The 12,582-nt window shown below is 54.9% G+C and overlaps 1 protein-coding gene across 5 annotated transcripts in view; it reads left to right on the top strand.

Moving 5' to 3' along the window:
- Window positions 1-72: 72 nt before the first annotated feature.
- The window catches only part of NADSYN1 (NAD synthetase 1), a 37,969-nt gene continuing 25,459 nt past the window's right edge, over window positions 73-12,582 (top strand). For 4 of the 5 annotated variants that reach the window (XR_005373544.1, XR_005373546.1, XR_005373543.1 and 1 more), the window contains exons 1-5: window positions 73-220; window positions 3,049-3,109; window positions 5,736-5,852; window positions 9,209-9,262; window positions 9,566-9,655. Coding sequence is in view for 2 of the 5 variants with exons in the window: in XM_038563618.1 (XP_038419546.1) it covers window positions 136-220; window positions 3,049-3,109; window positions 5,736-5,852; window positions 9,209-9,262; window positions 9,566-9,655 (407 nt within the window). In the remaining 3 variants the exon portion in view is untranslated. The remainder of the gene's footprint in view (window positions 221-3,048; window positions 3,110-5,735; window positions 5,853-9,208; window positions 9,263-9,565; window positions 9,656-12,582) is intronic. The other variant, XM_038563617.1, reaches the window with a different exon arrangement.

Raw genomic sequence — 12,582 nt, 5'->3', positions numbered from 1 at the left:
CTGCGCAGGCGCGGCCGCGAGCTCGGGGGGCGGGGCAGGGGCGGGGCGGGGGCGGGGCCTGCCGCCGCGGCTCTGCGGCCCGGACCCGGCGGACCCGCGCGGCGACCCGGAAGGGCCCGAGCTGCCGCCGCCGCGATGGGCCGGAAGGTGACGGTGGCCGCCTGCGCGCTCAACCAGTGGGCCCTGGACTTCCAGGGCAATCTGCAGCGGATCTTAAAGAGTGAGTCTGGGGCGGCGAGGTGGGGGCAGTGGTCGGACGGGGTGGGACGGGGCAGGGGGTCGGGCGGGGGGACGGGGGTGCAAGGGGGACGGGGTGTGGGGGAGCGGGGGTGCAAGGGGGACGGGGTGCAAGGGGGACGGGTGCAGGGGGGACGGGGTGCAAGGGGGACGGGGGTGTGGGGGAGCGGGGGTGCAAGGGGGACGGGGTGCAAGGGGGACGGGTGCAGGGGGGACGGGGTGCAAGGGGGACGGGGTGTGGGGGAGCGGGGGTGCAAGGGGGACAGGGTGTAGGGGGGCAGGGGTGCAAGGGGGACGGGTGCAAGGGGGACAGGGTGTAGGGGGGCAGGGGTGCAAGGGGGACGGGTGCAAGGGGGACGGGGTGTAGGGGAGCGAGGGTGCAAGGGGGACGGGGTGTAGGGGGGCAGGGGTGCAAGGGGGACGGGGTGTAGGGGAGCGGGGGTGCAAGGGGGACGGGGTGCAAGGGGGGACGGGTGTACGGGGGGGACGGGGTGCAAGGGGGACGGGGTGTAGGGGGGACGGGGTGTAAGGGGGATGGGGTGTAGGGGGGATGGGGTGTAGGGGGGACGGGGTGCAAGGGGGACAGGGTGTAGGGAGGAGCGAGGGTGCAAGGGGGCCGGGGTGTAGGGGAGCGAGGGTTGGGACGGGATGCAAGGGGGACAGGGTGCAGGGGAGCGAGGGTTGGGGGGACGGGGTGCAAGGGGGACGGGGTGTAGGGGAGCGAGGGTTGAGGGGACAGGTGCAAGGGGGGATGGGGTGTAGGGGAGCAGGGGTGCAAGGGGGACTGGGTGTAGGGGAGGGGGTGCAAGGGGAGCGAGGGTGCAACGGGGACGACGGGGTGTAGGGGAGCGAGGGTTGGGGGGATGGGGTGCAAGGAGGACAGGGGTGTAGGGGAGCTTGGGACGGGGTGCAAGGGGGACGGGGTGTAGGAGCGAGGGTGGGGGGGATGGGGTGCAAGGGGGCGGGGTATAAGGGAGCAAGGGTCCAGGGGATGGGGTATAGGGGAGCGAGGGTTGGGGGATGGGGTGCAAGGGGGACAGGGTGTAGGGGAGCGAGGGTTGAAGTACAGGATGCAAGGGGGGACCCGGTGTTCAAGGGGAGGGGTTGTGCGGGGGACTACGGAGGGGGGCAGGTGAAGGTCCTTGTGATTCACACACTTACCTGCTCTATGGAAAGTCACAGCCCTGGGTTTGGAGACAAATAAGATGATGCATAATGACCACTCCCTGCCCCCTCAAGTGCTCAGGGCCCCTCCTGATTGCCTGGTGAGGACACTGGAGGTAGGACAAGGATGCTGCAGAGACAGAGATGGAGGTGAGAGGCTGAGGCTTACCTGTCTTCAGATGCCCTTGGGGTCCAGTGTGGCTTAGCTAGCGCTGAGCTGCCTGAGAGTTGCTGAGTTGCCCATGTTTAGAGGCGCTTAAGGGGAGGGTTGGCCAGCCACTGGCGAGGAGGTTGTGAAGAAGTGTCCCACGAAAGGTGGTCTTGTGACCAGACAGAGAACTGGTTCCTAATGCAGGTTCGGCAGCTTGCCATCAACACTTGAGAGACACATGATGAGGGGTAAGGAAAGGTGGCTCTATTCAGGAACCAGGCAACCAGAGAAGATGGTGGACTGACCTGTCAAAGGCCATCTTCCCCACGGGGGTGGGGGGGGGGGGGGGGGGGGGCAAGTTTTCAAAGAGGAAGTTGCAGGAAGAGGGAGGGTGGCCTTATGCAGGAGCAGCAGGTTTCCAGGCAGGAGGCAGTGGGGCAGGAGGCATTCGGATGTGACCCTGAGCACACTCACTGGTGCGTCCCCCCAGCTGTTTTCAGATGTAGTGAGGCTCATCTGGGAGAGTTTGGTCCTTCAGTCCTCAACGCCAGTGGTCTGCAGATCTTGGGGAAAGTAGGTTTGTTCTGCTACAGATCCAGGGATTTAGGTCAGCAAGCAAGGAGCGTGTGAGCTTGAAGCAAGTCAGACTTTAAGACAGTGGGAGTGCTGTTAATAGCATCTGTTGCCTAGAGAAAGGCCTGATGGGGAGAAGCCGGCCCCAAGAGGGAAGCAGAGTAAGGGGTGAGCCTGCAAGCTTAGAGACTAGGTTGAGGTTCTAGCGGGACCACCATATAGTGAGCCTTGGCACCAGCTCATCTGTAAGCATGAAAGACCTGACTACTTATACCTCCAGCTACAGCGGGGCTGTCCTGGGCAACCCTGCAGGTGTGCTCACCCCAGGCCATCTTGTTCGGAGCTGCTCCCCGCAAGAGGGTTTGCTAAAAGCAGGAAGAACAGGATGATGCAGGGGAGGGCATGTGCCCCAGACCTCCAACCTCTTTTTTTTGTGACATAAACCTGCTTTCATCTCATCAGAGCGCAAAGTGTATGTAGTTAGAGCGAGGCGGTCAGTGGCCAGAGCTGGGTCTCCATTCGGGTGGCCTCTTCTCTGCAGATGCACACTGGGGCACTGCTGGCCCAAACCAGAGGTCGCTGGTGCCACTGAAGGCTGTGGTCCTCTGAGTCCTGCTTTCTCTCCTGCACTCGTTCTTTCACATCTGCCTGTTAATGAACTACCAGGGGTGTGGCTTCCTCCTCCTGCCCCGTGCTAAGGGTCAGCCCTGCAGGCTCTGTGTCTTATTGCCTGCAGGGTAAGCAGGGCCTGTGGGAGTGCCTGTCCTTGGCTGCATGGGGTCAGGGAGACCACTGAGTGCTTTTGTTTGTGGTTTAGCTTTTTATCACACCTATTACAGCAGTGTTTTATCTGCCTTTGACTATGTTATAGATGCTGAAATTGCTCTCTGTCTCTCTCTCCCTCCCTCCCCCTGGACCTGTAGGTATTGAAATTGCCAAACGCAAAGGAGCAAGATACAGGCTGGGACCAGAACTGGAAATATGGTGAGAGCAGAACGCACAGACCCCGCAGGGAAGGCAGGTGGAGGGATCCGTGTCAGCTCCCCACCATGGAAAGGCAGGGAAGGGGGTCGGTATGGAGAGGTGCGGATGTGCAGGACTGTTGAGGGGCATCAGAAGCCCCTGTGTGGGCCTGCTTTATGCCTCTGAGCGAGAGTGCCCAGCCAGGCTGGGCAAGCCTGGAGTCCCGTGTTGGGTCACTAAAGTTGCCGAGACTTGCCAGCCGGGGCTGACGTCAAAGCCGTTCTGCTGGCTACCACCCTCCCCAGGTCCTCCCTTTCATGTTTGGCCCACAGCAGGTCTCTCTGGTTGTGGCCTCTCCCCACTCTGCCTTTTCACAATGATAGGGAAGCCAGTTCCTCCTTGTCCCTTATTCAGAATTAAGCAAGAGGCCACCACAGGCAAGTCCCTTACAAGCTATGATTCTTTTGTCACACGTGTCAGCTGCCCTCTGTGCCCTTCTGGGTCCCCATGTGTGCACAGTCCTGGTCATTGGTGGAATCAGAAGTCCCTCCTCAGGCTGTGATCCTGCCTCAGTTTCTGGGCTTCATGTAGACAGAATGTCTCCTCCCAGTGGTCCTCGAGGCTACTCCTGTCATTTTCTTCACTAGCTAGACTTCTGTTCTTGGAATCCTGACTTTTCTTGGGCTGTGTCTCCTGTAATTCCAACAGCATTTGTCCCCTCACTTAAACTGGTCTTCAAGACACTCCTCGGCTAGCTGCCAGGGCCCTGGGGTGTCTCAGTGATCTCTACCATCAACAGCCCAGTCCCCCTGGCATAATCGCTGCTCAGGCCCCTCTAGGTTAGGTCTTTGCTCCTTGTCCTGTTCTCTCCCCACACCTGGCCCCCAAATCCGGACCAGTCACTTTAGCTACAGGATCCCAGGATGGTACTTTTGTATCTGTTGATAATCTAAGGAGGAGGCTCACGTTTATTATTGGTGACTGTTTGCAGAGAGGAAGCTGGGGCAGGAGGGAGCCAGGCCCATTCGCTGAGCACACCTACTCCCTGTCTCTGGCGGCCAGGTCTCCAGCTCACACCCCAGAGGGGGCACTTGGAAAGGGAATGAGAGGCCAGTGCCACCGGGGATCTAGAGGTCCTTTGCTAGAAAGCCTGGCTGTGTCCTTTGAGCCAGTTCTGTAGACTTTGCAGATGGAAGGCTGCTACCTAAAATGGGCCGGGGGCGCTTACAGTCCCTGTTACAAAATGCCCCTCCAGTTGTTGGCCAGCCAAGGGAGCAAGGTGTCAGCTGATGGCCAGATGTCAGGCATGGGACATGTGGCATCCATTGCCATTAGGTATCGTGGGTGGACTGGGAGCTGCCAGGGCATAAAACCTCCAGAACAAGACTCTCAAGACTCTGCCCGTTGGAGAGGAAAGGCTAGCCCAGGTCTTGAGCCCTCAAGGGCGCATCTCCTTGACCTCCTTTGCATCTGAGAACCTGGGCTTTCCTTCTCAGAACTGAAGGCTGAGAGTCATGCTTTCCAGACATTAAACATGCAAATGCCAATTGGGGGTGGGGGGCGGTGGTGCTCTATGTCCGTGTGCACAAAGTTTGCTCAGGACTTGCAGCATTGCTCCTAGGCCGCCGCACAGGAGGAAGGGAACATTTTTGAAGATTTAGAAGTAGTTTACAGTCACTGTGCGTTGTTCCTGGCACACCTGTGCCTGCAGACTGCTGGCAAGCTCGTCTTCACACTTTACAACATCCCAGAGCACTGTATGAGTTTTCTGGGGCTGCTATAACACAATTCCACAAGCTCAGTGGTTTCAAACCGGTGGAATTAACTCACAGTTCAGGAGTCCAGAAGCCCAAAATCAGGGTGTGGGCAGTGCCCTGCTTCCTCCAAAAGCTCCAGGGGAGGATCCATCCTGCCTCCTCCAGTTATCTCTCCCAGTCCCTCATCCTGTGGCCACATCCCTCTGTGATCTCCCTCTTCACACGCCCCCTCACTGGGTCTTCTCATCCTTCTGTTAGATTCAGGACCTGCCCTCATCATTTGGGCTCATTTCCTCTTTAGATCCTTAATTCCCTATGTAAAGAAAGACCCTTTGCCCAAATATGGTCATATTCATGCATTCTGGGGGTTGGGATGTAGACACACATTTTGGGAGGACACCATCCTGCCTGCTCCCAGCACAAGCATGTGTAGCAAGAACTAAGAGTCGCTCTGTGAGTGGTAATGGAGTGATATTAATGATCATCCTTGCCTGAGGAATGCAGTCTGTGGGTCTAGTTTTGCAGATCTGTGTGATTTTGGCTCCATTAAAAGTTTAAAAAAAATCCACAGCCAGACACACAGACAAGAGAGAATTTTTCATAGTAACTGAAAGCTTGGAGAAAGAGCCTGGGGCTGGGGGTTTCTTAATTTCCAGGGAAATGCATCCTCTTCTGTAACAGTGATCCTAACTCTGGTTGCGTGGTGAAATCACCCAGGAAGTTTTGAAAAGACACCAGTGCCTGGTTGCACCCCTGCACATTCTGACCCCATTAGCTCATCGGCCCCTGCTGACCTTCCCCAGGGCTCCTCTCCTCCCCAACTCTGATGTGTCTCTGGGGTTCCCCTAGTACGTATCCAGGGCTCACCTGTCTGCTCCCTTCCTCTGCAGTGGCTATGGATGTTGGGATCATTATTATGAGTCGGACACCCTCTTGCACTCGCTCCAAGTCCTGGCTGCCCTTCTTGAATCTCCAGTCACTCAGGATATCATCTGTGATGTGGGAATGTAAGTGCCAACGCAGGCATTGGGAAGGCAAGCTCAGAAGATAAGGCTCGAGTGTGAGCTCTCTGGCACCATCTGACCCTCAGGGACCTGGAATCCGCACATTCCAAATAGGAAAGACCTGATGTTGAAAGCGGATTTTGTACCCCACCCCCCACCCCCACCAGCCTGTAGACCCTTGAGTCTCCCAGGAGAGGCAGCTCTGGGACACAGTTTTTGCAGGTTCCCCCAGAAGCTTCTGCATGTGTGGGAGCACACTGCACAGGTGGGAGGGCAGTGTTCACCTTGTCACACAGATGGCACTTTCTTCCCTTAATGCTAACTCCTGGGACCATATGGTTCTGGATGGTACAGCTTCCACAGGTGCAGGTATATACAGCTTGAGTAAGTGGGGAGGGTGTCCACAGGAGCAGGTATATCTGGTGTGGGTATGTAGGGGATGGGGTCCCCAGGTGCAGGTGTATATGGTGCACGTATGTAGGGGGCAGGTCCCCAGGCATAGGTGTATACAGTGCAGTTACACAGGGGGCAGGTCCCCAGCCACAAGTATGTACAGTGCAGGTATGTAGGGGTCAGGTCCCAGACGCACGTGTATATACTGCAGGTGTGTACAGTGCAGATACATAGGGGGCAGGTCCTCAGGCACAAGTATGTATGGTACAGATACATGGGGGGCAGGTCCCCAGGTGCAGGTGTGTACAGTGCAGGTACATAGGGGGTATGTCCCCAGGCACAGGTGTGTATAGTGCAGGTACATAGGGGGCAGGTCTCCAGGTATAGGTGCGTATAGTGCAGGTAAATAGGGGGAGGGTCCACAGGCGCACATGTGTATAGTGCAGGTACATAGAGGCAGGTCCCTAGGTGCAGGTGTGTACAGTGCAGGTACTTAGGGGCAGGTCCCCAAGGGCAGATGTGTATGGTACAGGGATGTAGGGCCAGGTCCCTAGACACAGGTGTGTGTGGTGCAGATGTGTACAGTGCAGGTACATAGGGGGGCAGATCCCCAGGCGCAGGTGTGTATAGTGCAAGTGGGTACAATGCAGGTACGTAGGGGCAGGTCCCCAGGTGCAGGTGTGTATAGTGCAGGTACATCTGGGGCAGGTCCCCAAGGACAAGTATGTACGGTGCATGTATGTAGGGACAGGTCCCCAAGGGCAGGTGTGTACAGTACAGGTACATAGGGAGCAGGTCCCCAGGCACAGATGTGTACAGTGCAGGTACATAGGGGCAGATCCCCAGGTGCAGGTGTGTATAGTGCAAGCACATAGAGGCTGGTCCCCAGGGGCAGGTGTGTATGGTGCAGGTATATAGGGACAGGTCCCCAGGCACGGGTGTGTATACTGTAGGTACCTAGGGGGCAGGTCCCCAAGGGCAGGTATGTACAGTGGAGGTACGTAGGGGTAGGTCCCCAGGTGTAGGTGTGTACAGGTGCAGGTACATAGGGACAGGTCCCCAAGGGCAGGTGTGTATGGTGCAGGTATGTAGAGACAGGTCCCCAGGCGTAGCCCCTATGGGTGGGGTTCCATCACTGCTCCTGTGCGTCTGTGCCATCCCTACGGAGTGACAGCGCATCAGTGGGCTTGTGTATGTTTCCTGTTTGTGTCTTCAGGTCAATTCTACCTGGTGGGAATAGAGCCAGGTGTGCCTTCTCTACCTTAGCACGGCCTTGCGTGGGCCCAGCCCTCTTTCCCACCTCACTGTGACTTGCGTTGATTGGGGCCTCATTCAACAGCACACATACGGGATTTTTAACCCACTTTGTTCACGTTTATCGTGATTCTGACATGTTTCCATCCTATTGCTGCTGTGAGAAATTATTACAAATGTAAGGCACGAAAACACCACCAATTTTTTGTCTTATATTTCTGCACATCAGACGTGAAAACTGGGTCAGCCAGGCTGGCTCCTGGAAGTTCTTGGGGGGATCCCGCTTCAAGAGGCTCCTGCATCCCTCGACCTGTCACCCACCTTCAGAGCCAGCAGTGCTCCCCTGCAGTTCCGCTCCACACTCTTGGCTCCTGCTCTGACCCCCTCTTCCCACATGGAAGACCTTGTGATTACATTGGGCGTCCCCAGGTCGCCCAGGATAATGTCCCTGTCTCAGGGTCTGTAACTCAGTTATCACATCTGCAAAGCCCCTCTTGCCATGTGAGGTAATATATTCACAGGCTCCAGGGGTTAGGACGTGGATGTCCCTGGGCGTCCTGGTGTAGCCACCACGGCCGCTCATTCCGGCTCTTGTCCTCCCCTGCTTCCTTTCTGTGCTCTGCGTTCTTCTCTTGGCTTGGAGTTTATAATCCTATTTTTAAAAATATTTATTTATTTTAGAGAGAGAGAGAGAGCAGGGAAGGGGCAGAGGGAGAGAGAGAAGCAGATGCCTCCCTGAGCGGGGAGGCCGATGTGGGGCCCAGTCTCACAACCCCAGGATTGTTTCCCAAGCTGAAATCAAGAGTCAGGCACTCAACGTTCTGAGCCACCCAGGCGCCCCTATAATCCTATTTTTATTTTTCTACTTCTCACTCTTAGAATGTAAACAACCTGGGGCAGCCCAGGTGGCTCAGTGGTTTAGCACCGCCTTCAGCCCAGGGCCTGGTCCTGGAGACCCAGGATCAAGTCCCATGTCAGGCTCCCTGCCTGGAGGCTGCTTCTCCCTCTGCTTGTGTCTCTGCCCCTCTCTCTCTCTCTCTGTCTCTGTCTCATGAATAAATAAATAAAATCTAAAAAAAAAAAAAAAAAAAAAAGAATGTAAACAGTCATATTTATAAAGGTATTTTGTTTTCAAATCTAGCATTTATGTGGACCTCTAAGCTTCTGAATGAAATAGCAATTATGTCATGATGTCCTTGGTACCTGCCCAGCTCTGCCCTGGCAGAGGGCCTGGCTTCCTGCAGACGGGGGGACACGTGAAGTACCATGTGGGAGGGGTCCAGACACAGTGCTGGACTAATGTATTCAGCTCCCCCGCCCCACCCCCAGCCCCAAGACCTGCCTCCTAGAAGGGGTGCGGGTCACAGGTCAGGAGGCGCTCTGAAGGGGAACCTGGAACCAGCACAGGGGCTGGTGCTAGAGGTCACTGGGGATGGAGAGGTGATACAGTGACGGAGCTGTGTGCAGAGGCAGGGGCGGCCCCTGCGAGGTATGAGAATGGTGCAGGAGGAGAGGAAGAGCCCTGAGAGGGAGCGATTGCGCTCCATTTACAAGGGTCTCTCCTGTTTAGAACTTATATCATGGCGGAGGCCCTTTGAGAAAGCCCCAGAGGAACCTTCTGACTCTCTTACAGGCCCGAGGGTGCTTTGTACTAAAACAGACATGTGATTTTGCTGCTCACAGACACACGTGCATGTCCCCTCTCTTCACAGGCCAGTGTTGCACCGGAATGTCCGCTACAACTGCAGGGTGATATTCCTCAATAGGTAGGTGGCTGCTGGGAGGGAGTGCCCAGGTGACACAGGCGTCCCTCCTCCTCCTGGGCTCTGCCCACCACGGACGCCTGCAGGTGTTAGAAGGAGAGAGACCATAGCATAGGGCTGCTGCCCAGAAGCCGCTCGAGGCAGTCTTCACGTTCCCTGGGGTCCCTGGACCTCAGCCACCCACATAGCACACTTGCTGGGTCTAGTGGCTCTGTCATCATCCACTGGCAGGGGAGGGTGGTCCTGTGGGCTGCTCCTTGTGACCAGGTGTTCATCTCAGGAGCCATCCTGTTTTTCTGCCTGTAGGAGGATCTTGCTCATCAGGCCCAAAATGGCCTTGGCCAACGAAGGCAACTACCGGGAGCTGCGCTGGTTCACCCCGTGGTCAAGGAGCCGGTAAGACCCTGTGCCTGGCGCAGGGAAGCACAGTTTGAGACTACTGCGTGGATGTTCCGTTCATGTCTTTCCCACGCAGCCTCGGTCCACATCATTGGGGGGATTTGTAAGCATTTGGGACAAGTTCCGGCCATTTAGGTGCAGCTGTCTTGAGGCAACTGGTTACAGTACAGCCAATATATCACAGAAAATTTATCAACCACTGGGCATCTTGTGTCTGGAGCCATCCTGCAGCCCATTGCTTTGGGCTGTCGTCTGCACGTCCTCTGCGTGGCAGCCTCCCTGGCACCTCCCATAGGTAGTCCATGTGTGACAGCCTCAGATGTCTCCAGACTTTGCCAAGCATCGCCTGGGGGCATGATCACCCTTGGGCAAGAAACCCTGCCTTGTTCTGTTGTGGGGTTACTGGGGCTTATGTACCACTGCTGCTACTACAGGTAGAACTTTCAACATTTTACCTTCAAATGGTCCATATTTTTGCGTCGGAGAACTTTGGGGTTTTCTGTATGCCCGCTTCCTGCACAGTTCTTGGGACTTCTTCTCCCAGTCCTGAGCCAAGCAGCCGCCTGCCTCTCTTTCTCTGACGAGTTGCTCATTCCCTGGAACACGGCTTCCAGTAAATTCCAGAGGTTCCCACCATGCCCTCCTGAGGCTGATTTCTAAATAATGGCATACTCCTCAAGGATATAATCAGGACAGCCAGGTGGGAGAGAGGCACGGGGCAGGCCATGGGGGTGTACCACTCTCCCCAGGTCTCCGTGTGGTCGCCAAACCAAGAGCTCCCCGAACCTCGTTCTTTGCAGTTTTCTGGAAGCTTCATTATAGGGCACGAATGATTAAATCACTGGCCTTTGGCCACTAACTTAACCCCCAGCCTGGCTCTCTCCCCAGGTCTGGAGGATCTTCAACTGCCAGACTCGTGGCTTGGCTGCCCTGGCAACCGTGAGAGCTTTCCCTACCAACATGTATTAATGTAACAACACCTTTGTGGCTTTTATCTCTGGAAAATCCCAAGGGCTTTGGGAGCTCAGTGCCAGGAAGACCAAATGTTTCTTATGATAAATCATAATTTCACACTTTGTAAGCAGCGACCCAAGGAAACTGAATTTTTGGACACCTTCCCTGCCTTCAGATGTCTTTATTGGACCCTTACATGTGATGAATAGTTTTACAGAATTTAAAAAAACAAACAAACAAAAAACCTAGCTTCAAAATAACTTTTGTGCATAGTTTTAAACATATCATTTGAAGGATTGCCTTTGGCTCACGCCCTTGCTGGGGAGAAGCCTGGTACTACTCCATCTTCTTTGCTCTCATCTCATTATTTTCTTTTCCCCAGGGCACATGGAGAAACTTCTCGGTATCCTTAGTGTTTTTCAATTTTGTTATATGGGCCTTGGGTGAGGTCTTCTGTGGCCCCGTAACCCGGAGACCCCAATCCTGTAGTTTTGAGAAAGGTCGTCCGTCCTTTCTAGGAAGTTTCTGTTCTGTTTTCTGTTTCTGAAACACCTCTTGTTGGGGGATTGGACTTTGTAGACTGTCTTCTCTGCTCTTATCTTTCCTTTCCCACATTCTAGAAGATTTTATCATCTTTCTATCTCTACTAAAATTTAAGTTTCTCATTTTCTCATATTTTCTTACGTAAAGCACCTTTTTTGAAGACCCTCGTTGATCCGGGCCGCACAGTGGGGTCTGTAGCGCTTAAAGAGCAGGTGGTCACTTGGAGGTGGGAGGTCGAACCCTGACTCTACTGTTTGGCTGGGCCACTTCAGGCCAGCAAAGCAACCTGACTTTCTGCACCTTGGGGACGGTCATGGCAATGATCCCATGGGGTTGTGGTCATGAATGACATGAGGATGACATGAATCTGTGTGTAAAGCGCTGAGCACAGCATCTGATGGATGTTAACATGGCACCCATGTACTTGTGGTCTCTTTAGTTCTGAGAAGAGAGCTGGCAGGTGGTGGGGACCCAGCAAATATTTGTCAAATGCCCAAAGGTTACTGCTTAGGTGTATAAAGGACTCACAAATCAATAAAAACCAGAAAAAATATTCAATCAGAGAAACTCAAGCAAAAAATAAAGGTACAAAGAACAATAGAAATTGGATAGAAGTGAAAAACAAATGTGTGAATAGATGCTGAATGTCACTAGAACTCAGGTTGATATAACCTGGCACCACAGCGAGATTTCTTTCTGCGCCACCAGAGTGACAAAATTAAACGGTCGGAGAGCGCCAGGTCCCGGCAAGGATCCCAGGCCAACTGGGACTTTGGAAAAGTTGGGTGTTGCCTTGTGAGGGGCAGCAGTGTCCCCCGTGCACCAGCAGAGTGGGGACAGAGGGGGTCACAGTGAGGCCAAGTGACGGGGGTCACTGGCTGTTGGGGAGCGCAGCCAGTGGCACGGCCGTTCCTCCGCGGGTAGAGCTTCAGCCAAGTGTGGCCTCTACCTTCCTTGTCACGTACACCCAGTGGTTTTGACCTACCAGAGGGACTTGAGTTTTGTGAACATTTCTCTTATTTCCCAGTTTCAGAGGCTTTTGTTATTTTGCTGTTGTTGTCCAGGAGCCTTTGCATTCGGGCATCAAGGGTCCGTGGTCTTATGGGTCTTTCCTCTGCTCTCTGCCCACTTACCGCATCTTCTCCTGTGGTTTGTTGCCAACCTGACCTCTGTGCCATGCTCCCCGGGAGACTCTGTCCTGCAGATCTGTGCCCGTCCGGTGTTTCAGACCCTTCTCATCCTATGCAAGCTCCCTTTCTGTCTTTTTATATTCTCTGATCATCTCTTCTTTGAGATCTCCTACTGAGATGTGTTATCTCTGAATTTCCTGGGAGCATTGCATCTCTTGTCTCTGCCATGTGGATGTGTGGGTCTCACGGTGGCTCCTTCAGACTGTGGCTTGTGTGATTATGCCTGTGGAAGGGGTG

This window comes from Canis lupus, chromosome 18 (assembly GCF_011100685.1).
Source record: "Canis lupus familiaris isolate Mischka breed German Shepherd chromosome 18, alternate assembly UU_Cfam_GSD_1.0, whole genome shotgun sequence".
Classification (NCBI taxonomy): domain Eukaryota; kingdom Metazoa; phylum Chordata; class Mammalia; order Carnivora; family Canidae; genus Canis; species Canis lupus.
This window is presented reverse-complemented; position numbering and strand designations above follow the sequence as displayed.